Genomic DNA, 27523 nt, shown 5'->3' on the forward strand with positions numbered 1-27523 from the left:
AAGATCTGTTTCCAAGTTATCATTTTGAATGGGCGCTTTATAAGTGCACGATTTAAATGTCTCAGATCCAGGATTGGCCGAAGTCCGCCGTCTTTCTTTGGAACAAGAAAATAATGGCTATAAAACCCTTTTTGTTTTTGACAATTTGGCACAATCTCTATTGCGTTTTTCACAATGAGATTGTGTATTTCAGCTCGTAACACTGCCGTGTCTTTGGACGAAACCATGGAAGACCGCTGAAACGGGGTGGCCAGTGTGCAAATTGGATCGTATAACGATGTTCGATCATTTTTTGCACCCATTCTGAAATACCAGTCAGGGCTCGCCATGCATCCGCGTAATGGGACAGAGGGCAATTTGGCTCTGCCAAAGTTAACCGTACAGCACACAGTAGCAGTCACACTGCAGGCCATACAGGGGGAGGAGCTTCATGATTCTACCATTTGACATGCGGAACCAAATCACAACCAATCGCTAAATTAGTCACATATATTCACACACACACAACCAGTTGCTAAATTAGTCACATATATTCACACACACACAACCAATCGCTAAATTAGTCACGTATATTCACATACACACACAACCAATCGCTAAATTAGTCACGTATATTCACGTACACACACAACCAATCGCTAAATTAGTCATGCATATTCACACAAACACACAGACATCACTTCATGGTGCATACAGTTAAGTAACTATTAATATTATTGAGCAACGCCTACGTAGAACTCTTCAGATTGTTGCCATAAACCCGGAAGAGAATTAGCTTTTTTGAGCCATTAATTTTTCTCTGCAATTTCCTAAAGGTTTTTAGAACAGGTCTGTTGTTAACATTATTTGAAAAGACTTCCACGCGAATATGAGTTTACCAACATCGGCCACTGAGCACCGACCAAAATATAAAACTGAACATATTGTATACACCAAAACATACTAAAACGGGATTCCCACCCTTTTTGACAAGTAAAAATCCATGACTTTTAAGATTGTATCAATTTCTCCATGCCTGGAAAACACCATTTTAAAATACCCTAATATTTCCAGGAATTACATGACTGAGGGAACCCTGTAAAACAAAGATAGTGGCCTTATTGTAAAGTTCTTGATCTTTACATAAATGCATATTCCTGCTTAATAATAATTAACTGGAATCAGTAGATGTTTTCATGCTATAGTGCATGAAAATAGTGAAGAACAAAAAAAAAAAAAAAAAAAATCTTATTTGAATGTTGTATACATTCAAATAAGCATTCATTATTCATATTTCTACATAATTAGCACAGAGTGGCGCTCATTTGCGACAGAGTTTTTCAGGTCTTATCTGGTTATTTTATGGAACACATGCAAAAGTGATGGAGATTTTCTGTGAAATGTTCAGATTTTAAGCTTTCAACTGGTGCCACATATTACTATTTTTGTATCCAGGGACTTTTAGATCTTAAGTGTAAACTTATTACATACACCTGGCCCCAGCCAGTGTGACCCGAGAGTTTAAGGGGTTAAATTATTCAATAAAACAATGCATGTTATTTGACCTGTAACATTGTCTAAATTATTCTTTTAGTGGCAGGACGTTTTTCTAGGTGGATGAACTTCTAATTGTATTATGGACGTAACTGCTGTGCAAGAATTTTTCTCCATGTAAACAGACCTTTTCTGGTATCCCTGTACTATCATGCAAATGTTACTGGGTTTACTGACTTTACACGGTCATGACAGGATTTGAAAGACTGAAAATAACTACTCAATGTTTATAGGCAATTCTAGTCAAATCATAATCAGATCTTTGCAAAACATGTCTTAATCATTGAAGAACACTATACAGTTTGGGTCATTTTACATTCATAAAAGACTTAATTGGAATTTTTATCATTTCAATCAGTTTTTTCCTTTTGGGCAGCAGTTAAACATTTTGGCTTTACCAAACATAGCTCTTCAGATGTGATGGTCAAAATTCCTCTGAATTATTTAATATAATTAAAGCGACACCATAATTACACTGACAGTTAACCAGTATGTATCTCCTTTTGCCCTTTGACCCCTTAAAAAACTTGTACCTCAAACACAGGATCCAAGGAGCAGAGTTATAAACATTTTTATAAATTCTTCATTTTGTATACCAAAATGAACTGTTTATTATATAATTACCATCATCATTTGTAACTGGAATGGACACAAAATTAGTTTCCATCATTCACACTGGTTGCGGAGTAGAAAAAGAAACAAAAACAGAAACTCCAGGTCTACACACCAGAGACCACACACAGGCCATAGCCACAAAACGATGCACCTTTTCCATTGAAATACTACATAACAATAACTCAACTAATTCAGCGTACAGTGCAGTTTACGCCTCTGTCTCTAGAACTCTTCTGTCTGCTATCATTCAGTTCTTCTTCCTCTGTTTTAGTGCTTCTTTGCAAAAATCTGGTGTTTGGGAAACAATTATGGATTTTCAGATCAAAATAAAAACCATGTTAAGTTAATATAGAAGAATGAAATCTTCAAAACCAATAAACGCAAAAAGTAGGACATAAGACACATAATATATATATAGTGGTTTCAAGATAAGTAGTTCTCCAAGTCCATCCTGTAGAAGTTTGAAAAGCAATAAAGACCAGGTTTTCATCCTGTAACATGTTTTTTTTTTTTTTTTTCCAACTTGAAGAAAACTGACAAAAGATGGGGAAAACTGCCCATTGGATGTCAATGTATCTTTTTAAACAGCAAAATAGAAGGAAGCAAACATGCATCAATCAGGTTGAGATGCTTTTTGATTGAATGCTTCTGTTTTTGTTTGTTTTTTTTAATCCAAACCCAGAAGCATTTAAGAGGCATGAGAGAGGCTGGAGGCTGGGGTGGAGAGGGCCAAGCTAACTTAGTCAATGTCCATTTCAGGAAGCTTGGCATCTGTGATTTCTGGGCTGGCTTGGCCCTTCTCTGGGTTGCCCACATGGGCCTCTGGGCCCTCCTGTCCATTAACAGGGCCATTCTGTTCGGCAGCCTTCTCCTCCTTGGGAGGCTCCACTTTGGGCTTAGGTTTGGTGACAATATGATTGCAAGCAGAATACAGCTCCTGTATGGGATAAAGATTTAGACAAGCTGAATATACAGTTAGCAGAAATAAAATGGGCCAAATTACCAACAGGACCCATCGTTAGTCCATAGTCCAAACATAGAAACTTCAACGATTTCTTAAATGCCTTGCATTTCTTATATGCCGTTGAAAGAAAAAAGCATTTTCATGAATGGGGTCTTAAAGGAATGTTGTGAGTTCAAAACAAATCAAGTCACAGTTGCTGTAGATTACCACAAAATCTTTTTGTTGTGTTGCTCAGCGTTTAAAAAAAAAAAAGAGCAAAAAAAAAAAATGTTTACAATCTTATGACAAATAGGGCTGGACGATATGTAAAAATATTTAATCGATAATCGCCTTAAAAAATATCGCGATATACGATTATATTGTCAACACCCATGCCACCGGTCAGGGAATAGCTTTGCTTTATTGATTTTGCTTTAAAAATTAAATTCATTTATTGAAAGACGAAAAACAAAGACATTTCTAAATTCAAATTGCATTTTAAATGAAAAGCAATAAAATAACGAAGTGACCAAAAAAAATCTTATTTAACCACCTCCCCAAATCCAAACATTTATGGTCTCTAACGACTCCATTTACCATCACGCAAGTTGTCTGTCAACGACAACAGGTGGAAAATTACTAATAGCCTACAGATTAAGAACTAAAGACAATTATAAATTTAAAGATAATAATAATCATCATAATAAATTCTCTTGTGTTCCCAAAATAATGCTGCCAAATGTGTGTTCTTATCTAATTTGTGTTTGTATTGCGTTTTGGTAATACAGTTAATGCTGCCTTAAGAAAAGAAAACAGAACTAAATTTTAGGTTCAAGGTTAACGTGTCTTGTATTATTTTATGATTTAATCACTTTCGTCTTTGTTTCTTTAATACAAAGATATTTATTACTGAACCTGCAGAGATGCGTTCACAATGCATGTTAACTGTGAACTGGTCCGTGGAAATAGAGCAAAGTAAACTCACAGCACTTCCTGAGATAATAAGAGATCATTTGCAGCATTCTCGTAGATTATATTATTCTTGCAAACAGTTTTCAGATGAATGAAACAGAGAAAAAACAGAGTGCAAACTCTTTACATGCACTTGTTCCACGAGACAGGCTTGTGCTACACGCCTCTGAACAAACAGCAAATCAGACAAGCATTGGCAGGTTTTCTTTTGCCTGTTCTTTTTTATTTACAATTTTTAATGATTCCATGCTGCAAATCAAATAGACAGAAAATGCAGAATCAAACCACATGAAATCACAACTTTTCCCCCTGACCATTAACCCCCACCCCACCCCCACCCGACACAAACAAGCACCCCAGTGGTCAAAAGCCAACTGACAAAGACACACATATAGACAATAAAACAGCAGAAAATACTTAGGAAAAAAATAAAAAAATAAGAAAATAAAAAAAATACACAAACACACTCTCACACACACACACACACATACATACACACATATAATAACAATTATTATTATTATTAGTCTCTCTCCACTGCCCCTCCCCGAGAGCATTCCAAAAAGGCTAAATAGCTGCCCCAATTCCTGGTGTACAAATCCAGGTTGCCTAGCCTTCTATATGCCATCTCCTCAAATGCTGCTACCCTGCCCAATTCAGTAGACCACTCATGAAATGAGGGTGCATCGGTTGACTTCCATCTCCTGAGAATTACCTGTCTGCCAATCATCACTCTGGTTAGGACCCAGCTTTTTATATATTTACCACCTATATTTAGGACCGCCTCATCACCCAAAATACACAGTCTGGGGTAAAATGAAAACTGAGTGTCCACTACATCACACATAAAGCTCTGAACCCTCAACCAAAACTCCTGGAACCCAACACATCCCCAAACAACATGGGCAGCAGGTGGGAGTGTCTTTAAGACCAAGCCTATACAATCTAGAGGGGGTCCAACAGAATCGATGCAAAATCTTAAATTGCATCAGACACACCCTTGCATCTCTAGATGCGGACTTGATGTTTTTTAGGATCCTAGCCCACACCCCCTCCCCCAATGTCAAGTTTAGATCTTTATCCCATAATCTTTTAAGAGAATTCAAAGTTCCATCCCCCAGACTCTGAATTAGCAGGGAGTAATATACTGATGCCTCATGACCCTTCCCAAAAGCAGCAATCACCACTTCCAGAGTATCCGTCGCTTTAGGGGGGTGCGTGCCATTCCCAAAAACAGTGCAGAGTAGGTGGCGAAGCTGTGGAATGCCAAAATGTTGAACCAAAATTTCAAAAGGTCTCAATACTCCACCCTCATATAGGTCACCGAGTGCATTAACCCCCCTAACAATCCAATCTGACCAACAGAAAGGGGACTTAATACGTAGTTTAGGGTTCTGCCATGTGCTCGAGGCTACGTTTAAATAAATATCCGAATTAAACACTCGACACTTTTGTCCATATCGAGTGCAAATGCAAAATAACGGGGTGCAACTTAACCTCTCCAGTTTGATCGAAAGGCTTTGCAGTGGCGAGATAGGGGCAAGAACTTCCTTTTCAATACAAAACCAGGGAGGGGCTCTCTCAGGTGGAAGCAACCAATGAGCCAAATGTCTAAGACCAAATGCATAATAATAAAACAAAATCCTGGGTAGGCCTAACCCACCATTGTCAATCAGCCTATGTAACTTATTGAAATTTAACTTGGGACGCTTACCATTCCAAATAAAGATTTCGCTATGCTATCAAATTGCTTGAAATAAGAGAGGGGGACATCTACAGGGAGAGACTGTAGCAAGTAGTTGAATTTTGGAATACAATTCATTTTAATAACATTAACCTTCCCAATCATTGATAAATGTAATGAAGCCCACCTGCCCACATCATTCGAAAACCTTTTTATTAACGGGTCAAAATTAACTCTGACTAAATCAGACAAATTAGCTGGGAATAAAATTCCCTAATACGTAATTCCCTGTTTGGGCCACTGGAAGGCGCCCGGCTGAAAAGCAGTTACTGGACAGTACGCTGTCAGCGCCAAAGCTTCGGATTTAGACCAACTGACTTTGTATCCTGAGGAGGAATTAATAATTCTGTGGAGGCAAGGCATAGATCTAGTAGGATCAGAGACAAATAATAAAATATCATCTGCGTAAAGCAGAAGCTTATGCGCCACACCTCCCGCCATCACCCCTGGAAAATCAAACCTCCTTTCTTATCGCGGCTACTAATGGTTCCAGGGCAAGACAGAACAATAATGGGGAAAGAGGGCAACCCTGCCGAGTGCCCCATTCAGAGTAAAATAATCAGAAATTAATCCATTTGTTTGCACTGCTGCTACAGGGTGTCTGTAAAGTAACTTAATCCAACTAATAAATGTACTCCCGAACCCATACATTTCCAAAATCTTAAAAAGATGATCCCATTCTATCATATCAAACGCCTTTTCGGCGTCAAGAGAGATGGCAGCGACCGGAGACTGATCATTCGCTACTGACCACATGATATTGATGAGACGCCTGATGTTATCAGAAGAGCTGCAGCCCCGAATAAACCCCACCTGATCTATATGTATACGTGATATCATAACTTTACTTAATCGATTAGCCAGAATTTTTGACAACATTTTTACATCTAGTTGGATCAGGGAGATTGGACGGTAACTTTTACACCCGCTTGGATCTTTGTCCTTTTTAAGAATCAGATTGATCCGGGCTTGTGTCATGATTGGCGGAAGCTTTCCATTCTTTAATGATTCCGTATAAACTTCTAACAAAAGTGGAGCCAGTTCTGTAGCATAAGATTTGAAAAACTCAGCTGCAAAGCCGTCAGGCCCTGGAGCCTTGCCTGTAGGCAGTGCCTTAATTACCTCATCAAGCTCCTCCAAGGTTCTCAGAATCAGGAGAGTTTTTTTGCTCAGTCTTCAGTTTAGGAAGATCTAATGGTTCCACAAAATTCCTAATATCCTCATCAGTAAACGAAGATGTGGAACTATAAAGATCAAAATAGAATTCTTTAAAAGCATTATTAATATCAATGGCCGAGGTAAATATTTCACCACCAGCAGATTTCACTGAAGGAATGGTAGAAAAAGACTCTCTCTGTTTTATATATCAAGCCAAAGGTTTTCCTGCTTTGTCCTCCGACTCAAAGTATGACTGTCTTGCCCTGAATAACCAAAACTCCACTTTCCGCGACAAAATAGTATTATATCTTTATTTCAATCGGGTCAATTCTCTGAGGCCATCAGATGACATACAGCGCTTCAGCTCTGCTTCTGCACTTTTAATATTTCCTTCCAACTCCACAAGTTCTTGTGCTTTGGATTTTTTGGTGAATGAGGCATGTATGATCCAACCCCTAAGAGCCACTTTAAGTGCCTCCCAAGCCACGCCCACAGAGGATACGGAGGACCAGTTGGTCTCCATATAAACACTGATTTCAGTCTTTAACATTTGTTGGAAATCAGGATATTGGAAAAGGGACACATTAATGTACCAACAATATGATTTCTTTTCCCTGTTCTTAAAAATATAATAAAGTGTGTTTCTTCAAGCGTGTCTTTTTGACTAACAGCATTTCTTGTCATGTGCCACTCTGAGACATATTACATGTCACCCACCTGTTGCGGGTAGATGAGCAAAATTACCCGCGCATGAAATACATTTGGACGAGGAGCTTAGTCTCGTCGCATTTGGCGAGTGCTAGTTTCACACCCTGGGCTACCGTTTAATATATTTGCTGACTTTCCAGATCCATGGTTTTGCCATTTCCCGATATTGTCGATCATCGTCTGTCAATTGAGCGTCACATTCGGCTTTAGGACCTTTATAAGATATCGTCGATATCCGATAACATCGTCCTATCACCCAGCCCTAATGACAAACATTCATTTAATTGTGTGTTTTTCTTTTTTTGCCATCTTTGAAAGCCTGTGATTCAGGCCGTGTTTGCTCTGTGTCCCTGCTAAAAATGTTAGTTCATTCCACTAGATGGAAGCAAGTACTAGAAAAAATAAAATAAGACTTCTTCCTTTGTTACCTTCCATCACAAAATACAGATCTGAAATGTGATTTAATGAGTCTAGGTGTTGTTAGAAAGAGGAGATCCTCATATTTGTGCTGATGTAAAATATTTAATCGTCAGTAGTTGAAAACATGCCGCTGATGATTTGCTTGCTGTACTGCATATTAAATAACCAAATAAGACAGTAATCCATTGAGAAATAACATTGGATTGTTCACTCAAGCAAGCAAGCTCATAGACAAGTCTAAACTAAACTAAAATTGCTCATTTGGAAGAAAACAGCCTAAGGTAAGAGCCGATATAGAGTTTGTGGCTACATGGGGCTTACAGAAGCAGCGATCAGAACAGACATGAGACTTTCGTCTTTGTTGTCTTACAGAGATCATATTTCACTTTTATTTTGATAATTTTTGAACTGTGGTGTTACGGCAATAAATTCCTGAGCGTGAGAGTTTATTTGATATGACTTGTCTATTTTAGTGCTATATGAAAAACATTTATATTCATATTTCTACGTCATTAGCACAGGGTGGCTCATTTGCGACACAGAAGTTTTCAGGTCTTATCTTGTTATTTTATGTAACACAAATGCAAGAGTGATGGAGAGTTCCTGAGAAAAGCTCAGATTCTAAGCTTTAAACTGGTACCATATATCACTATTTATAGGTGTTTTCCCCTGAAGGAACTTCTAATTCCTGGAACCATTTCAAGTTCTCGTTGTTTTTCCACCACGTAACTAGTTCAAAATGGAACTAAAAACTGAAACAAACCAAGAACCTTTTTAGTATCTGCTCCTGAAGTGGTACTTTCCTTGCAAATTGGAGCTATTTGGGTGGAGTCAGAACATCAAATGCTTCTCGTTGGTCAAGAAAAATCCATCATCAGCCTTCAGACAGCCGATATCAGGTTAGTAACCTACATTAAAACTTTTGAGTTTTTGCTACTGTAGGCTTTTCAAATCAAAATAGATGGACAGACGCATCTGTGCAGGATCTGCTGAGTATTTATGGAGAAGAAAAAAATGCAGCGCGAGTTTGAAACATCAACCGGATACGAGGTGGACAAATAATCGGAATGCCTCATGAATAGACTTTGATGACATTAAACGATGAATATTCAAAATAAAGAAAATTAAACAAGACTACCGGAGAATAAAGTATCATAAAATCATTCACGTTCCATGATTATCGTGTATATAGTTTGTGCATTGTATTATGTATATAGTTTGCTCGTTCTACAGTTCAGAGCTTTAAATGTTTGAATATAAAGATTGAATATAACTATACACTGACAATGTTTAAAAGGCAATTCTAGTCACACGTTAACCTACATAAAGTTTATTTCTTGAGGCTACTATGAAACAGTATGTATTCCAGTGCATTGCACTGGCCCATAGACCACCGTAACTGCAGAACTCTAAATGCAATTTTTGTTTGTTTTTACAAAACGAGGCAGGAGTCAAAACTATTTTCCGTGGTGATAAACAGCATAGAGCTTAGCTTGTACTGAACCCAGAACATTTCTTTAATTAGTCAGTGTCTAATTTTGCAAGTTTGTACCTTTGTTTTGGCCTGAATCTCTTGTGTTCTGACCACAGGATCCTGGCTGAGAATCTGTTTGCTCTGCAGGTTCATTTTGTTGTTCATCCAGGTCATAGCTTCATTCACCTGCTTCTCCACTTTCATGACCTCCAGCTCTTCTAAATGATCATACAGCTCATCCTGAGATTAGAGATAACAGAAAGATAATGCAAATTGTTTAAATATAGATTTTAGCGGCTTTCTACTTTTCACATTAAATGACAGAACATCACCTTGGCCTTATAAGCCACTACGACTTTCATGTACAGCTGAATTTGCCTTCCAAGCTCCTCAAAAGCTTTTGGTCGCTCTTCAGCCTCAATATATCGGCTCAGAATAGGCTCGCCCAGTTTCTGTGAGCAAAGGGTTTTAGTTTGTTTAATCATATATTCATTCATTCTTTTCCTAGATAGCAGTCTCAAATTTAAACAAATCATTGCTGCATCCATATTTACCTTCAACTCTGCCAGTTTATCAACATACACTTGCTTCTGCTGGTCCTCTCCTTCTTCATATAACCAGTTTTCTGTGTCCTCCAGTTTTATGGAGAAGGAATCTCTGTTCTGAAAAACATTATTTATTAAATTAAACAGAGATATCTGTATGGATAAAAGCAAATGACTTTTAGACACTTACAGTCTCATTGACAAAGTTCTCCAGCACTCCATGCAGTTTGTCTCTCATTTCATAAACATACTCCTCCACACAGTTCTTGGCATCATTCCTTTCTTTCTCCAGCTTGTCCTGCATAATCATCTTCCCCTGTACATGAGAACACAAACACCCAATGTCAGAAACCAAATACAGAAAAGGCATCTGGGATGCTTTATGGGTGACAGAAATGGCATATAAGTCTGACTTTCATTATTAAACAGGGATGCAAACTCGAGAGGTGAAAAAGGTGAGAAAGTAATTTGTTTTATTTTTGTATTTATATTTGGAATGCCCAATTCCCAATGTGCTCTTAAGTCCTTGTGGTGGCGTAGTGACTCGCCTCAATCCGGCTGGGCTGAGGACGAATCTCAAGTTGCCTCCGCGTCTGAGACCGTCAATCCGTACAACTTATCACGTGGCTTGTTGAGCGCGTTACCACCTAGCACGAAGGGCGGCTTCACACTATTCTCAGCAGCATTCACGCATAACTCACCATGCACCCCACCGAGAGCGAACCACATTATAGCGACCACGAGGAGGTTACCCCATGTGACTCTACCCACCCTAGCAACTGGGCCAATTTGATTGCTTAGGAGACCTGGCTGGAGTCACTCAGCACTCCCTGGATTCGAACTTGTGACTCCAGGGGTGGTAGTCAGCGTCTTTACTTGCCGAGCTAACCAGGCCCTGTTTGTTGTATTTATAAGATTTTTTTAAAAGTGTTTAAGCTTAAAAGTAACCTTTTCAAGTGTTTTAATAAGGAAAGTGTTGAAAATTTTACTGAACAATTTGTGCAAATTAGCTTCATAAAAGGTGACTAGCTAAAAGGCGAGTAGTTTGCATCCCTGATTAAAGTTTAAAAAGCAGTTAAATACGCTTTAATGCACATATGTTGAAAAAGACAGTATGTATTCAAATGCAACTTTGAGTGGACAGACAATTTCTAGCAATCACCAGCTTTTAGGAACAAATGATACAACATACATTCGAGTGAGTGCTGCTTGCGGCATGATGTTTGGGTGGTTGCTAAACAGCTGGCAAGGTGTTCTGAGGGGTTGCTAAGGTGTTCTATGTGGTTGCTTACTGGCCCTACTCTATGACATTCTGGTCTCTAAATATGGTTCAGGTTCTATTTCAATGCAAATCTATGGGATTTTTCACCCACGTTACCATCCTTAGCATGCATCACCAATTATTTAAAGAAATATTCAGGGTTAAATATGAATTAAGCTCAATCAACAGCATTTCTGGCATTGTGTTGATAACCACAAACCATAATTTCATCTCGTTCCTCATGTTTTTACGAAAAAGTAAAAATCTTGGTTACAATGAGACACTTACAATGGAAGTGAATAGGGCCAGTACATAAACATTAAAATACACACTGTTTCAAAAGTATAGCCAATGGATGTCAACATTATGTGTGTTAACAAGATTTGACTCTGATAAAATTAGCTTACTAACCTTATCTGCGTTAAGTTATATCCATTATTGCAAATACGTTGTCAAGACATAACGCTGATGAACACTGTAATCTTGTAAACGCCTGAAAATCCCTGATTCTATTACACTAAAATCATGTGAACACGTATAATGTTTACGTCTTGTGGCTATACTTTTGAAACTGTGTGTTTTTTACTGTTTCTGGACTGGCACCATTCACTTCCATTTTAAGTGCCTCACTGTAAATAAACGAGGGATGAGTCAATTAATGTTTGTGGTAATCAACGTTATGCCACAAATGCTGTCGATTGCGCTTAACTTGTATTGAACCTGGAACATTCCTATAACGGTACAGACAGCAGTAATTTAAAACTACATTGGCAAATGTGCAGCTGGAAACAGGGACAAATAATTCTTTATTTTTTCTACTGAACAATAATCAGAGGAGTCAATGACTGTGGTGCCATTTGAATCCTGTCATCTTTCTTGAGGGATGTGCAGTACCTCATTCTCCACAAACAGATTGAGCATGTCATTGGCCAGCTGCCAGTGCAGGCTGTTCTCGATGGGCAGCTCCACTGACTTTGTCTTTACTTTGGCTTTCTTGGCTTGTGGAGGCTGGTCGTTCTTCTTCTCCCCCTGTTTGTCTTCTGTTGAAGTCTGAAATTGTTTGAGGTTACAGTGAATTATCCATTTCACTTTACTACACCCCTTGTTTTATGCCATATAGAGGGTGCAGGGGTTTATAATCAGTGTAAATCATCAGGCATACAAAGCTGGAATATGGTCATTTTGGATGGTACTGCACAAGCAGACTGAAAATTGACAACACTTTTTTAAAAGGTGTACTCAGTAATGTTTAAGCAAAATGTACAGTAAAGTTTGCTTTTTCCTCATGGAATATTTAATCATGGGTTACTGCGAAAAGCGCATTTCCACAATGGCATCGGTATTTGAAAATGTGAGCGACTAGGTGTCAGTACAAGTCTAAGAAGACCAGCAAACAAACAAATTTACTAAGTGCACCTTTAAATACAATGTATTTTGTGTCGGTGTGTAAGTGTATACACACACCTCCATGTCTTCAGTGTCTGATTTCTTGTCAGCATTTTCTTTCTGATCATCAGCTTGAGCCTTCTGTACTTCTTGATCCACTTGCATCTTGTTCTTTTGGGGGCAAATATTATAGTTCATAAATCTTATTAATAATTTTGTGATCCATGGAGCTACAGAAATACTTGACTAAAGGTTAAATCCTAGCCGTGGGTAATATAGGTGATAAATACAAACACAAAACACATGTATGCAATAAATCAGACTAAGCAAACCCATTTGTCTGTCCACTTCTGTGCCTTTGTTGTACAGAAATGCACAAACATTTGCAAAAAAATAAAATAAAAAATTTGTAAGGAGCAATCGCTCATGGAGTTCATTGGCTTTAGCTAAATGTTAAATGTTGCATAGCCTCTGTTAAAGGTGCTGTAATTTATTTTTATACCATGCATTAAATATCCCCACTAGCTGAAATAAGTGTCCTAAGAAATCACGCTTGTCTCTGAAAACCGTTAAAAAGGAGTCAGAACTGGAATCGAACTGGGAAATCTATATCGATACCCAGCTCTAATAATGTGAGAATGTTTCTATTAGTTATAGGCTAATGCATTGATATACACTGCCTGGCCAAAAAAAAAAAAAAAAAAAAAAAAAAAAATTGCCGTTTGGATTTAAGGCAGTGTTATGATCTGGAGTTGATTCATTTGGTCAGGTCTAGGCTCAGCAACATGATGTGCCAATAAAATGAAGGGAACATGCAGAATCATTTTCACACATGAATTGGCCACCACAGAGTCCTAACCTTAATACCATTGAAAGTCTTTGGGATGTGATGGAGAAGACTTTACAGTGTGGTCCAACTCACCCGTCATCAGTACAAGATCTTGGCCAATATGTATGCAATTCTGGATGGAAATAAATGTTGTGACATTGCATAAGGTTGTTGAAACGATGCCACAACAAATGCGCACCGTAATCAAACCTAAAGGTTGTCCAACGAAATATTAGAGTATGTGACTTTTGTTGGGCCAGTCAGTATATGTTATTTTGAACTTATCAGTAACCACCGATAACTGTGCCTGATTTGCCGAAGTGATTAAAAGATTAAGGGGGTGGTCATTTACATATTTCAGGTGAACACAATGTTTCTGCTTTAAAGTGCTGGGTATACAGCAGGCACATCTGCTCAGCCAAGCCTCCCTAAAATTCGTCCAATGGGATTGAAAAGTGCACACTGAGAAACATTTTGATGTTTACAGCCGCATGAAATGCGCCATGATGATGTCACTTTCGTCTCGCTAGTATGGTCATGTGGAGAATAAACCACGTTTAAATGAGAGGTAAAAACAACAATTGGTCATTGTGTCCACAAAGATGTCTTTACCTCGTCCCCCTTGGCAGGAGTCTCTGTCTCCATGGGCTCTTCTCCTTCAGCAGATTTTAGGACCTCCACCAGGGAGGCGCTGGACACGCTGAAGACCCCGTGCACATTCACACGTACCTTCACCTTCACCTTAGAGCTCTCACCTGATGGCTGAGGCACCACCTTCTGGATGTTGAACTGGCCTGAGGGCAGGCAAGAATTACAGTGAAGCGCATGTTCTCGCAATTTGCAGTTGAAATCAACATGAAACGGCATTCCCATTTAACTTCCATAATGTGGTATACTTGAGTAAAACAGGATATTCAAGGAGAAAAAAAGTAGGTCAGGGCTTGATTTTATCTATCGGGAACTAATTGGATTGTGAAAAGTGGCCATTCCGAACCAGAAAGGAGCCAGAACTGAATATGAGTTTGCAGTGGATTACTCAGGTTTACCCTACTCCTGAAACACCACCAGGACAGACTTTTGAGGAGGCTTTTTGACAGAGACGTGGAGGCTGATCAAAATCACCCATAGTCAAAATACTTTCCAGGAAGCAAGGTTTATCGAATTCCACAATACAATATATCGCAAATAAATTTAGCGTAAATAAATTCAGGGTTGCAATGTGTGATTTTAATGTACATTGCATTAGTTGCAACCCTAAAGCCTTCCCTTTTTTCAGATGGCCTAGCTTTTCAGTTTAAAGGAATATTCCGGGTTTAATTCAAGTTCAGCTCAATCGACAGCATTTGTGGCATAATGTTGATTACCACAAATATTAATTTCGACATCCCTTTTCTTTAAAAAAAAATAAAAAAAATAAATAAAAAGCAAAATCGAGGTTACAGTGAGGTACTTACAATAGAAGTGAATGGGGCCAATTTGTTGAGGATATAAAAGGAGAAATATGAAGCTTATTTAATAAAAGTACACATTAATTCTTCTGTTTAAACTCATGTACTTGAGTTTAAACGTATCACTTATTTGAGCTGTAAAGTTGTTTAAATCATAGTTTTTACATCATTTTAGGGTTTGTTGACATTACATCATCATGGCAACAAAGTATTAAAATTGGCTATAACTTTACACAGAAAAGGTTAGTAAGTGATTTTATCACACTAAAATCATGTTAACACACATTGTTTGTCTTGTGGCGATACTTTTGAAAAAGTCAGTATTTTAACATTCAAAATTAGTCCCAAGTCACTTCCATTGTAAGTGCCTCAATGTAACACAGATTTTTGCTTTTTGTAAAGAAAAGGAGGGACTAAAGGAGTCAATATAATTTTTTGTGGTAATCAACATTGTCACAAATGCTGTCGATTGAGCTTAACTTGAACCCAGAATATTCCTTTAATACTTTAGATTCTGGTTCAGAACAAGCTTTCCTTTTTGTATCTTAATTTTTAAGGCCCTATTTGGTTCAATCCCAGAGATATGGTGCTCTCAGTAGCTCTGTGTAAATGGTTAAAACCCAAATGTGGGTCACATGATATGAAGGTAGTTTTTCTTGTCCAACAAAACAAAGTTCTAATGTACAAATAAATGTTGAAACTAGAAATGTACCTTTATTTATTCACATAAAAACAATGTCAAATGTCCACTTTCAAGAGTCCAAAATCCATTATTATTAAGCGACAGGTGACACTTCGGTTAGTGAAATTTTGATTTCAGAAACGTTCATCTGCAAAGCTCTAGAAGGCATAATTACGGGTCAAAACACAATATATTTGTTAATACTTTTTGTGAAGTTTAATCTTGAACCGGCTCATAAGAAGAAAAAGTATTAACTAGGGCTGTCAATCGATTAATTTTCAATTAAATTAACTGCATGATATGGTGTTTAATCAAATTAAATCACATTTAAATATTTGCTGAGAAAGCCCCTCAAATAACAATAATTCAATATGACATAAAATTACACATAGTTCTATTTAAATCATAATAAATATAATATAAAAATAATCATTCAGATATTTACAATGCATTACATTATTGTGGCAGATGAGTAAAACACTGATAAGATAAAAAAATGGCTTTAGAAGGCAACAATTTTATTTCCATATTGTTGAACATACTGTAAGCCTACCACTGATTTACAGTCCACAGCAATTCATTTTGCAACTGAATTAGTCAATCTGTCAGAAATAGGGCTGTCACGATTCTGAAATTTGGCTGACGATTAATTGTCAAACAAATAATTGCGATTATGATGATTAATTGTCTGTTTTAGGGCTGTGATGATTAATTGTCTCTTTAAGGGCTTTCACGATTAATTGTCATAATTGTGTGGTGTGCTTTTTTCTGCATGTGTACTTTATACACCTTAAGAGGTCATTTACATATTTTACTTCAAATATATAAATCAAATAATAAAATTGGGATCTGTGATTTCCTTTTAAGGCTTAAAAAATGACATGAAAAATTATGTTTTAAATATCAAAATATTTCTAAATACTACAAATATGTCTCTTTTTGGTCAACTTTAGTTTGGTCAATTTTACATTTACACTGTTGTTTTTTTAACCCATATATTTTATATTATTTTAAATAAAATATAATTTAAATATATTATATTTACATTATATTTTTAATATATCATGTAAAACATTTCTTTCCTAATTTCTTCACTTTCACACGTTATTTTAATGCTCTGATTAAACCTGCAAGTCCTTGTTTCTCATGAAGCACAACCTGTGAGATTTTGTTTCATAATTGTATCACTCCACAGAAACAGAGAAAGTGTGCATCTACTCCTCTGTGACACTGAGTGTATGAACCAGGAACATTTGCCATTACACGACCGTCTAAAGTTAAACCGGAAAGCTTTGCGTACACCAGTTTATACTTGTTTATATTTTCGTGGGAGTTCGATGCGAGTCTCTGCTGACCGCGCGTGCATCAGAGCGCTTCATGCGCTCTTCAGGACAGGAGCTGGTTGACCTCCGTGGTGCAGCTCAGTGACGCTCGGACTCAGAGTTCAACTGAATATACAAGCATTTATACAGTATATTAGCTCAATTCCCTTATTTGGGCATTAAAATGTGATTGGAATTAGAATGCCCAATAAAAGGCGGTAATCTCAAATAACCGCAATCAGACGGTTATTTAATAATCGTGACAGGCCTAGTCAGAGATATAGTGCTGTGGAAAAGTATTTGCCCCATTCCTGATTGGTCTATTTTTGTGCATTTTTCACTCTAAACTGTTTTAGATCTTCAAACGAGATATAACATAAAACAAAGGCAACCTGAGTAAACACAAAATACAATTTTCAAATATATTTATTGTTTTATTAAAAGCAAAATAGTTATCCAACACCTTTATCACCCATGTGAAAAACTAACTTTAGCAGTAACAACTGCAAGCAAACACTTCCAATAACTTTGACTAGGCCACTCCAAAACTTAAATTTAGCTTCTTTTGAGCCATTCAGCGTTGGACTTACTCCTATGCTTTGGATCATTGTCTTGCTGCATAATTAATTTGCGCTTGAGCTTCAACTCACGGACTGATGACCAGAAGTTCTCCTTTAGGATTTTCTGGTAGAGAGCAGAATTCATGATTCACCCAATTACTGCAATTCACCCTGGCCCTGAAGCAGCAAAGCATCCCCACACCATCACACTACCACCACCATGCTTGACCGTAGGTATGATGTTCTTTTTGTCGAATTATGCGTTTGATTTACGCCAAATGTAACGGGACCCCTGTCTTCCAAACAGCTCCACTTTCGACTAATCAGTCCACAGAACATTCTCCCAAAAGGTTTGAGGATCATCAAGGTGTGTTTTGGCAAATTTCAGACGAGTCTTAATGTTCTTCTGGGTTAGCAGTGGTTTTCGTCTCGCCACTCTTACATTGATGGCATTTTGGCCAGTGTCTTTCTGATAGTGGAGTCATGAACAGTGACCTTTATTGATGCGAGAGAGGCCTGCAGTTCATTGGATGTTGTTCTTGGCTTTTCTGTGACTTCTTGGAGGAATTTTGGAAGGTCGGCCACTTCTGGGAAGGTTTACTACTGTGCCAAGTTTTCTCCATTTGGAGATAATGTCTCTCACTGTGGTTCTTTGGAGTCACAGAGCTTTTGAAACATCTTTTTAACCCTTCCCAGACTGATGTATTTCAATCACTATTTTCCTCATCATTTCTGGAATTTCTTTTGACCATGGCATAGTGTGCTACTGGATGAGACCTTTTAGCCAACTTCCTGCTGCTGAAAATATTCTATTTAGGTGTTGATTTAATTGAACAGGGCTGGCTCTAGTCCAGCTGAACCCCATCATGAATGCAGTTTCACAGATTTGGGGATGTATTAACTACTAACAAATACTTTTTCCACACAGGCTCAGTTGGTATTGGATAACCTTTTTGCTTCAATAAATAACATTATCATTTAAAAACTGTATTCTGTGTTTACTCAGATCTCCTTTGTTTTATGTTAGATTTTGTCTGAATTTAACAATATAGTACGAGATATCCACAAAAACAGAAGAAATCAGGCAAATACTTTTTCACAGCACTGTATATTTTTCTAAGTACAGATGTTTTAGGAGCAATTTAGTTGCTTCACATCATAAACACTGTGTTTTTAGGTCACCGTGTCAAGTTAATCTTAGTTTGAAACATAGAGAAGAACATCTTGAGATCCCTGCATTCGGAATTTCACTCCGTCCAGCTATGTTTGAACAAGAACGCATTTTCATCTTGTGCTGCCGCTGGTGTTAAGCAAGTGTGTTTTTTTTTTTTATCTGTACAGCTGTGTGTTGCCTGAACAGCTGGGGTTACACTTCTGCCCCCTGCCAAAAACAAATGACACTTCAATGAGAGTTCAATGTTCCTTATTATGGTACGGGGAAATAATTTAAGTTAATTTTATTTTAACACATTATTTTTTATATGATCAATTAACGTGTTAAATCGACAGCACTAGTATTACCAAAATCCAACATTTCAGCCAGGGAAGTTAGTGTAGTGTTGTAGATATAACATGGAATAAATCCAGTTAATAATTCCAGTTAAGCACAGCAAAGGACATTTCCAACATACCTATGTTAGGATTGGGATATGGCAGCTCTTTTGGATTGTTGTAGTAGGCCTCCAAAGTGAAAGGCTCCCTCCGGTAGAAAGTCAACACTTTAGAGAAGGGTGCTGCATGATTCTTTTGGAATACTTCACAATCACTGCAGTGGAAGAGACAGCATGTGACCGTTAAAATGGTGAACTTCAAAGCAGACAAAGTTTCTCATAATGCACATAGAGAGGCCAAGAACACACCTTATGCCTTCATCAGCCACTGACGTCCATTTTAGAGAGATTGGGTATGGGACCACATCTGTGATGAAAAACTCACGCACTTTAAAGGCGGGTGACAGAATAGCACACTGAGGAAAACAAACACACAAGTGTGAGTTTATTGCCATTACTAGGAGACACCAGATGTTATTATTAGCAGTAACAGAGGAATAAACTCCATATTCATCACCTGATCGAAGAGAATGTGACTGAGTATAAATCAAATAGAAGAATGAAAATGAAAATAAATACTAAAAATAAGATTTTATGGAAATCAGCCTCAGCTACTTAGGACACTGAGCATAAAGGAGTGTGAACACACAGCCTGTAAATGGGCAAAATGAGTGACATTATGGCCAAAGAAATGACTGAAGTGCTGACCTGCAGTGCACATCCTCTTGCCACAGCCTCATCCGCATTCAGTGTAGTGCTCAACTCCTTCCCAAAGAATTTGCTGATTCGCTCTTTAATGGCTGGAATCCTGGAGGCACCGCCTATGATCTCCACAGCGTAGATGTCCTCTTTCTTCAGCTCTGGGTATAAGAAAAAAAAGCATTTGAGTTCCAGAAGAATGTCTTGGTGGGATAGGTATGTGACAAGAGGGGAAGTATGAGTTGCAGTGGATTACTCAGTTGTGAGTTTGCAGTCTGAATTGAATGTGACGAGTAAAAACACTGGGTAGTGCAAAATAGTACAAAGAAAAAAATAGACAAAATCTTTCTATCGTGTTGTCGTAGTTGGCTGCAAGCAAAGAGACCAGTGTAGCCTGATTCACAAACAAATGAGCCTTATGAGCCAGTTCCCATAAAATGTAATATAATTTTTCCACGTAAAAATAGTTGTTCCTATCCCAGTTTAATATACAGACATTTCAGCTTTTACAAGTAAGCCATTCATTGGTTGATATCTCTGAAATGTCAGGTTGGGAACCGAGAATCGGTTCTTATTCAGAAACTATTTCATTTTTCTTTTCTTTTTTTTTATACCAGAGCTGCATGATTTTTACGACTTTCGGTTCTGAACTAATGATTCTTACGAGTTGGTTCTTTTGAATCTACAGCACAAAACATACAGCATGACCAGTGTAGTCTGATTCTGAACTAATGATTCTTATGAGCCGGTTCTTTTTTTTTTTTTTTTTTTCAATTTGGAATGCCCAATTCCCAATGCGCTCTAGGTCCTCATGGTGGCATAGTGACTCGCCTTAATCCAGGTGGCGGAGGACGAATCTCAGTTGCCTCAGCGTCTGAGACCGTCAATCCGCACATCTTATCACGTGGCTTGTTGAGCGCGTTACCGCGGCGCATGTGGAGGCTTCACGCTATTCTGCGGCATCCACGCACATCTCACCACTCACCCCACCGAGAGCGAGAACCACATTATAGCGACCAGGAGGAGGTTACCACATGTGACTCTACCCTCCCTAGCAACCGGGCCAATTTGGTTGCTTAGGAGACGAGGCCGGAGTCACTCAGCACGCCCTGGATTCGAACTCGCGACTCCAGGTGTGGTAGTCAGCGTCAATACTCACTGAGCTACCCAGGACCCCATGAGCCAGTTCTTTTAAATCTACAGTACAAAACGTACAGTGTGACCATTGTATTTCGATTATGAACTAATGATTCTTACAAACCGGTTCTTTTGAATCTACAGCGCAAAACATACAGCATGACCAGTGTCATCCAATTCTGAACTAATGATTCTTATGAGCCGGTTCTTTTGAATCTACAGTGTAAAACATACAGGGTGACCAGTGTCATTGGATTCTGAATTAATGATTCTTATGAACCGGTTCTTTTGAAACTACAGCACAAAACGTACAGCGTGACCAGTGTAGTCCGATTCTAAACTAATGATTCTTATGAACTGGCTCTTTTGAATCTACAGCATAAAACATACAGCGTGACCAGTGTCATCCGGTTCTGAACTAATGATTCTTATGAACCGGTTCTTTTGAATCTACAGCGTAAAATATACAGCGTGACCAGTGTCATCCGGTTCTGAACTAATGATTCTTATGAACCGGTTCTTTTGAATCTACAGTGTAAAACATACAGCGTGACCAGTGTCGTCCGATCCTGAACTAATGACTCTTATTAGCCATTGTGAATCAAATTAAGTGAATCCAAAATCAATCAGCACGGTATAGGTGGCAGGAAGGAGTGATCAGGAAACCTGTTTGAAAAGTCAATATTTTCGCAATTCTGTTTGGCGACACTTGTGGCACAGCAATTACACACATCACCTTTAATTTATCGATTAAAAAGACTTAACTAATGACTTAACAGTTTGAATCTGTTTATTACTCACTAAATCTGTCAGAGAGATTACTGAAATAACATCTGACTCACAGACTAGATGTTAATGATTACATGTAGTTAAAGATATACACTCTCAAAAGAGTTCTGTTGTAATAAAACATTGAAGTTTTGTACTATTCTTTATATAAAAATAATGTTTAGTTTAGGACAAATTATGGGGGCATGGGCCCCCCAACTGCAAAAACGAAATTCTCCAGGAAACACTGGTGGACACATTGAGTGTGTACTCACTGGTCTGTTCCATGACGCTGCGCAGGGGACCCTCCACCTTGGCCAACAGCCCTGCGCTGAGCTCCTCAAACTTGGCTCTGGAACAAGAGAGTCATTACGATATTATTCGATTTTTAAGAATGAACCGCTTACATCATGATGCACATGCAAAGGATGAACACAAACATCTCCCCTTCGCTGCCTAGTTTCTAATTTACCCCGTTGATGCCTAGTGCCGGAATTAGCTTTTGGCACACTGTTAGTGCAGTTGCCCGTGGTTACTAACCTGTTGAGTGTCCCGGTTACGTCAATGTCATTCATGAAGCATTCAATGTTGAGTGGCAGGTCAGAGGAGTTGGCACTCATGAGTTTTTTCAGCTTCTCGCACTCCTGGTAGAGTCGCACCAGAGCACGGGGCTTCGAGCGCACGTCCAGCTTGTACTTCTGGCCGAATTCCTCACAGAAGTAACTGACCAGCACCTCGTCAAAGTCTTTACCGCCCAGCTCATGGTCAAATGCAGAACCCAGAACCTGCGTAAGTCAATAATGGATTGTGGATTAAGGATTTATGGCCCAAATTTTGGGTTCACAAGAAATAATCATTAAGATTGTACAAAATAAAATATTATTTAGAAAGTCCTGTGTAAAATGCTAGTTTAGGGTCCACCAGACACCATTCAATAATAACAAAACTGTTCAATAATAATAATAATAATAATAATAATAATAATAATATTATAAAGCCAGTATAATAAAATAGGTTTTATAATACCATTCAATAACAATAATAATTAACAGGATTAGAAGAATTAACACCATAATATTTTATAAATTACATAGACAAAAAGCCATACCTTTAACTTTCCCTTGTTAAAGGCACATGCAGAGACCTGGTAACTTGCATGGCCAACATCAACAAAAACCACAGTCCTGGGCTTTTCTTCAGGGGCAGGCAGATCCTGCTTGTAGATCCCATATGCCAGCGCAACTACAATCAAGATGGAACACATTAAACCACAATGCTTTGGAATTACCAGTCTTAGAGACAGTTGTGGTAAAACCATAGAAAAACAAAAATCAAAACTGTGTTAATAAAAATAATAATCATGATTTTTGGGAACTCCAAATTATTACAAGGAAACGCTAAATGCATTGTGAGGGAGCGTAAAACTTTTTGTGAGGAAACACAATACTATTTCAAAAAATAAATACCCTCCCGGTCCTCTAAGGGGCTGCTTGAAAATATCAGGATATTCCAAGTTTATCTGACGACAAGGAACAACCACTACACTACACGCCCACTCCAAGTAATGCCCCCATTGGACCATAAAGCAATTCGAAGCTTAAAGGGATAGTTCACCCTTCACTCACACTTTTGAAGAATATCTCAGCTCTGTTGGTCCTCACAATGCAAGTGAATGGTGACAAGAATGAAAAAGCATATAAAGGTAGCATAAAAGTAATCCATATGACTCCAGTGGTTAAATCCATGTCTTCTGAAGTGATATGATAGGTGTGGGTGAGAAACAGATCAATATTCAAGTCATTTTTTACTATAAATCTCCACTTTTGACCAGCCCCAACTTGTAGGTGGCAGAATGTGTAAGTGAAAGTGGAGATTAATCATAAAAAAGGACTAACATAACTCCCACACCCATCATATCGCTTCAGAAGACATGGATTTAACCACTGGAGCTTTATGGGTTACTTTTTTGCTGCCTTTTTGGACCTTCTAAGTTCTGGTCACCATTCACTTGCAATGTGAGGACCAACAGAGCTAAACTTTCTTATAAAAATCTTTATTTGTGTTTTGAAAATCTGGGATGGCATGAGGGTTAGTAAATGATGAGAATTTAAATTTTGGGGTGAAATATCCCTTTAAAGAACAATTAAAATCACTGTATGTTTCAAATTGTTTTAACTGAGTAAATATAACAAAGAATATTTTTTTTTCCTTCCCTTTTCTCCCATATGTGGAATGCCCAATTCCCAATGTGCTTTTAAGTCCTCGTGGTGGCGTAGTGACTCGCCTCAATCTGGGTGGCGGAGGACGAATCTCGGTTGCCTCCGCATCTGCGACTGTCAACCTACGCTTCTTATCACGTGGCTTGTTGAGCGAGTTACATACGCTATTCTCCACGGCATCCATGCACAACTCACCACGCGCCCCACCGAGATAAAGAACCACATTACAGCGACCACGAGGAGGTTACCCCATGTGACTGTACCCTCCCTAGCAACCGGGCCAATTTGGTTGCTTAGGAGACCTGGCTAGATTCAAAGAATAATTTTTAAATTACATGTCACATTTCATATTATTAAACCAAAGATATAACTGGTGAAATTAAACATTTCTCTGTTCCGTTTTCTCCAGTTAGTTCAAAAGCTAACCGGTTGGCCTATTAGCTTAGCATACCACTAGCTTCTCCTTTTATCACATTTCTCCTCCCTGACGCCACCTAGCGATATGGCAGTATGATTCTATTCAATAGAACTTTTTAGTTGCGGTATATAATAATTTTACAAACTTTTCATTTTTTAATCTTTATGGTTAGGTTTAGGGATGGGTGTAGGGTTGCTGCGGGACTCCATATAAACACAACAGTGTAGACTTCAGCATTTCGCTGGTTATTTGAAGAGGGGCATAAATTGTAGTGGGCGTGCCATGTAGTGATATTGCAGGACACAGACAGACCCTTCTCGGATATTCTGCCAAATTTATTTTGTGTTAAATGGAAAAAAATAAAACACTTCAGGTATAGAATGATAATCATTTCGCGTGTACAATAAGTGGCTTACCTGCTGTAGTGTCATTCATGAGTCTTAGACAGTTTAGGCCGGCGATCTGAGCAGCATCCATGACTGATCTTCGCTCTGCATCAGTATAGAAGCTGGGCACCTACACAGTTACATGAGACAACCAAAACTGCTTGAACCGGTCTGATTGTTCACATTCATTACATAATAATTACAATAGCTAAACAAATTGGTTAAGCAATATTATGGAAATAATGTGAGTGATGTTAGAGAGAATTGTACACGTATGTGTCCACTGGCACAGATGAGCAAGTGTTTTAAATTCATTCTCTATGAGAGTGTCAAAGTAAAAAAAAAAAGTTTTGCAGATGAGAAGCAAAAAATGCCATCTGGCAGACAATCACCGAGATGACCACAATGCCGTTTTTCTGAAGCCTTTCAATATCTGCCAATGGTGCTGGATTTTCTGATGGATGCAGTACTTAAATCACATCATTACAAATTTTTAATTCAGATTCTGGCATTTGAGCGATATAGAGCGCAACAGTGCCCCTCCACTATTTCAGCAGTCTTGTTTCTGGAAGTATTTTTCCCACAGGAATTTCATGAAGTATTCATAAAAGCGTTCTAAGCCATTAACCAAACTAACCAGCCCCGAGGTGAATTACAAAATTACAAACTTGGATCTGAAGCAAAAAATATTTGAAAATCAGACAAAAAGACAAAGGTACAAGACTGTGTACTTAACGTCTAAAACGAGGTTAAGAATTACAATGCCATGAAACATTGCTAATTATGTAAACAAAATAAAAACATAGAAAAAGATACAAATATTGAATTGAAGTTGCTATAGGAATATAAATAATATATTTAAATGATACTGCATTATATTTTAATAGAGTGTAGGAAGACATTCACAGTGCAACATGAAAGTGGGTGGTCTCTTCTAGGCTTGTTTGGTGCACTGTTGATCGCAATTCTCTGTTCTGGTGGATCTCTGTTCAGGATTTTGGGTTGAGTAGATCTTCACCAGCAATTCCGCTATTACACAAGATTTTTAAAAGATGAAGTTGAAATAATGCAGATCAACAGCTTTGACAGAAGCATATACCTTCTATTATTACACGGCTCTCTGACATACTCGATTCTGATCGGTCAATGTCGCAATCTAGCAGTCTGATATTGCTCAGTAACAATCGCTCATCCACGTATCAGACCGGTCATCTGGGTATTGGGAGCCATCGTTCCTGCTTCTCGGATCACTGTGCAATCTCTACAAGTAAGCTAATAAAATAATTTAAACTCAAATCAATGTTTCATGTACATTTATTTATTTATTTGGCAAGTATTCTTGTGATAAGATGCATAACGAGCAGTCAGACGGTCATTAATCACAATATACTGTAAACACCAACAGAACTCCGATGCAAACCGGAGGTGGATTTTAGCTGTTCAGCAATTTTTTTTCTTCTCACATAGTTTCAATGCAAATCAATATTTTAGATTCATTTATTTGGTTCGTAGCCATGCAATAAGTGGGATAACATACAGTCAGTAGGTTGCTGTTGGGATTTATTTTGCAATAACCGTCTGACTGTTCATTATCCCTTACTTAACCTCGAAGCTCATGGTAGGCCTGCCTATAAAGCTTTATAAGGTATTGTTAATAATCAATTTGCTAGTGGAGCAAATTAATTGGATTTTTACTTCCAGAAGCAGACCGATGCCCTCTATTGAGCTGATTTCTACTGCGACAGTACAGTGTGAACGCTTGAGCCAGAGTGAGTACGTTATTCAAAAATGATCGTATGTGAACTATATTGTATGCAATTTAGTCGAAAAAGGCGTACAGATATGACACAGTCTGCCACAGGTTTCTTGAGTGCTGCTTCAGCGGTCTCTTTCAGCTTGGTCAGCAGCATGGCAGTGACCTGTTCGATGCTGAACACCTTCTCCTCCTCCATATACATGACCTGCGGGAAAGGACAGCACATGGCACTGTGACATACAATCTGAAGAGTCTAATGGAAAATTCTTATGATTCATATACAGTAATCATAGCATTGTACAGCAGTATATCATGCAACTGTTAGAGTTGATGTTAATCATTTGAATAATTTTTAGAAGTGCCATTAATTTCTTTACGAACAAAACTTTTTAACACTGACTCTTGACAAAACTGTATTTAAAGTCACATCAATCACAGTTGTATAATACTGTATGTATACCTTAATGCCAGTGGTCCCCGTTGGCATCTGAGCGAGATCGTAGACAAGGCTGGACTTTGCCGACTGGACATACGGGTCACTGAAGGCCCTGCCATGTAATCGCTTAAAACCTTGAACAGTGTTCTTACAGTTTGTGACCACCTTGTTTGGAACAGCAGAAATGTTATAAATTACAACTTCTGTCGAACATTATTCAGTGCAAAATGTGTTTCAGAATCGGCACTAGTTTAAAAAAATGTATCAATAAGTTTACCTGGCTTTTGGCGGCTGCTCCTATAGAACGATTACGAGGCCCAAACGATACAAATGACCTGAAAAAGTGCACATCATTTGACACTGCCATCAAACGTCAACTTTCTTCTTTTGCAAATTCATTGAGTTATTGTGCTATCCTTATGTTACATTTATTCATTCATTCTTTTCTATTTAAAACAACTGTAATTCTGTGCTGTTTCTGATGCTGCATTTTGATTTTGGAACATCTGTGCATCACTGTCACAACTTCATGCTTCCTTACCTAAAGTCTTCAG

The 27523-nt window shown here is 38.2% G+C and overlaps 1 protein-coding gene across 4 annotated transcripts in view; it reads right to left on the reverse strand.

Annotated features, from left to right (window-relative positions):
• Positions 1-2095: 2095 nt before the first annotated feature.
• LOC127430653 (heat shock 70 kDa protein 4-like) overlaps positions 2096-27523 on the reverse strand; it is a 31250-nt gene continuing 5822 nt past the window's right edge. The window contains exons 2-19 of one of the 4 annotated variants that reach the window (XM_051680583.1): positions 27247-27304; positions 26994-27134; positions 26616-26738; positions 24808-24907; positions 22863-22996; positions 22295-22539; positions 22030-22106; positions 19859-20010; positions 19460-19566; positions 19232-19365; positions 14201-14382; positions 12838-12930; positions 12268-12423; positions 10303-10428; positions 10122-10229; positions 9900-10019; positions 9646-9807; positions 2096-3085 (exon numbers count right to left, since the gene is read on the reverse strand). In XM_051680583.1, the coding sequence (XP_051536543.1) occupies positions 2888-3085; positions 9646-9807; positions 9900-10019; positions 10122-10229; positions 10303-10428; positions 12268-12423; positions 12838-12930; positions 14201-14382; positions 19232-19365; positions 19460-19566; positions 19859-20010; positions 22030-22106; positions 22295-22539; positions 22863-22996; positions 24808-24907; positions 26616-26738; positions 26994-27134; positions 27247-27304 (2416 nt within the window). In that variant the 3' untranslated portion in view covers positions 2096-2887. Of the gene's footprint in view, positions 3086-9645; positions 9808-9899; positions 10020-10121; positions 10230-10302; positions 10429-12267; positions 12424-12837; positions 12931-14200; positions 14383-19231; positions 19366-19459; positions 19567-19858; positions 20011-22029; positions 22107-22294; positions 22540-22862; positions 22997-24807; positions 24908-25683; positions 25807-26615; positions 26739-26993; positions 27135-27246; positions 27305-27523 lie in introns of those variants that run through there. The other 3 variants (XM_051680580.1, XM_051680581.1, XM_051680582.1) reach the window with 3 other exon arrangements.

Source organism: Myxocyprinus asiaticus, chromosome 40, assembly GCF_019703515.2.
Source record: "Myxocyprinus asiaticus isolate MX2 ecotype Aquarium Trade chromosome 40, UBuf_Myxa_2, whole genome shotgun sequence".
In the NCBI taxonomy this organism is placed as follows: domain Eukaryota; kingdom Metazoa; phylum Chordata; class Actinopteri; order Cypriniformes; family Catostomidae; genus Myxocyprinus; species Myxocyprinus asiaticus.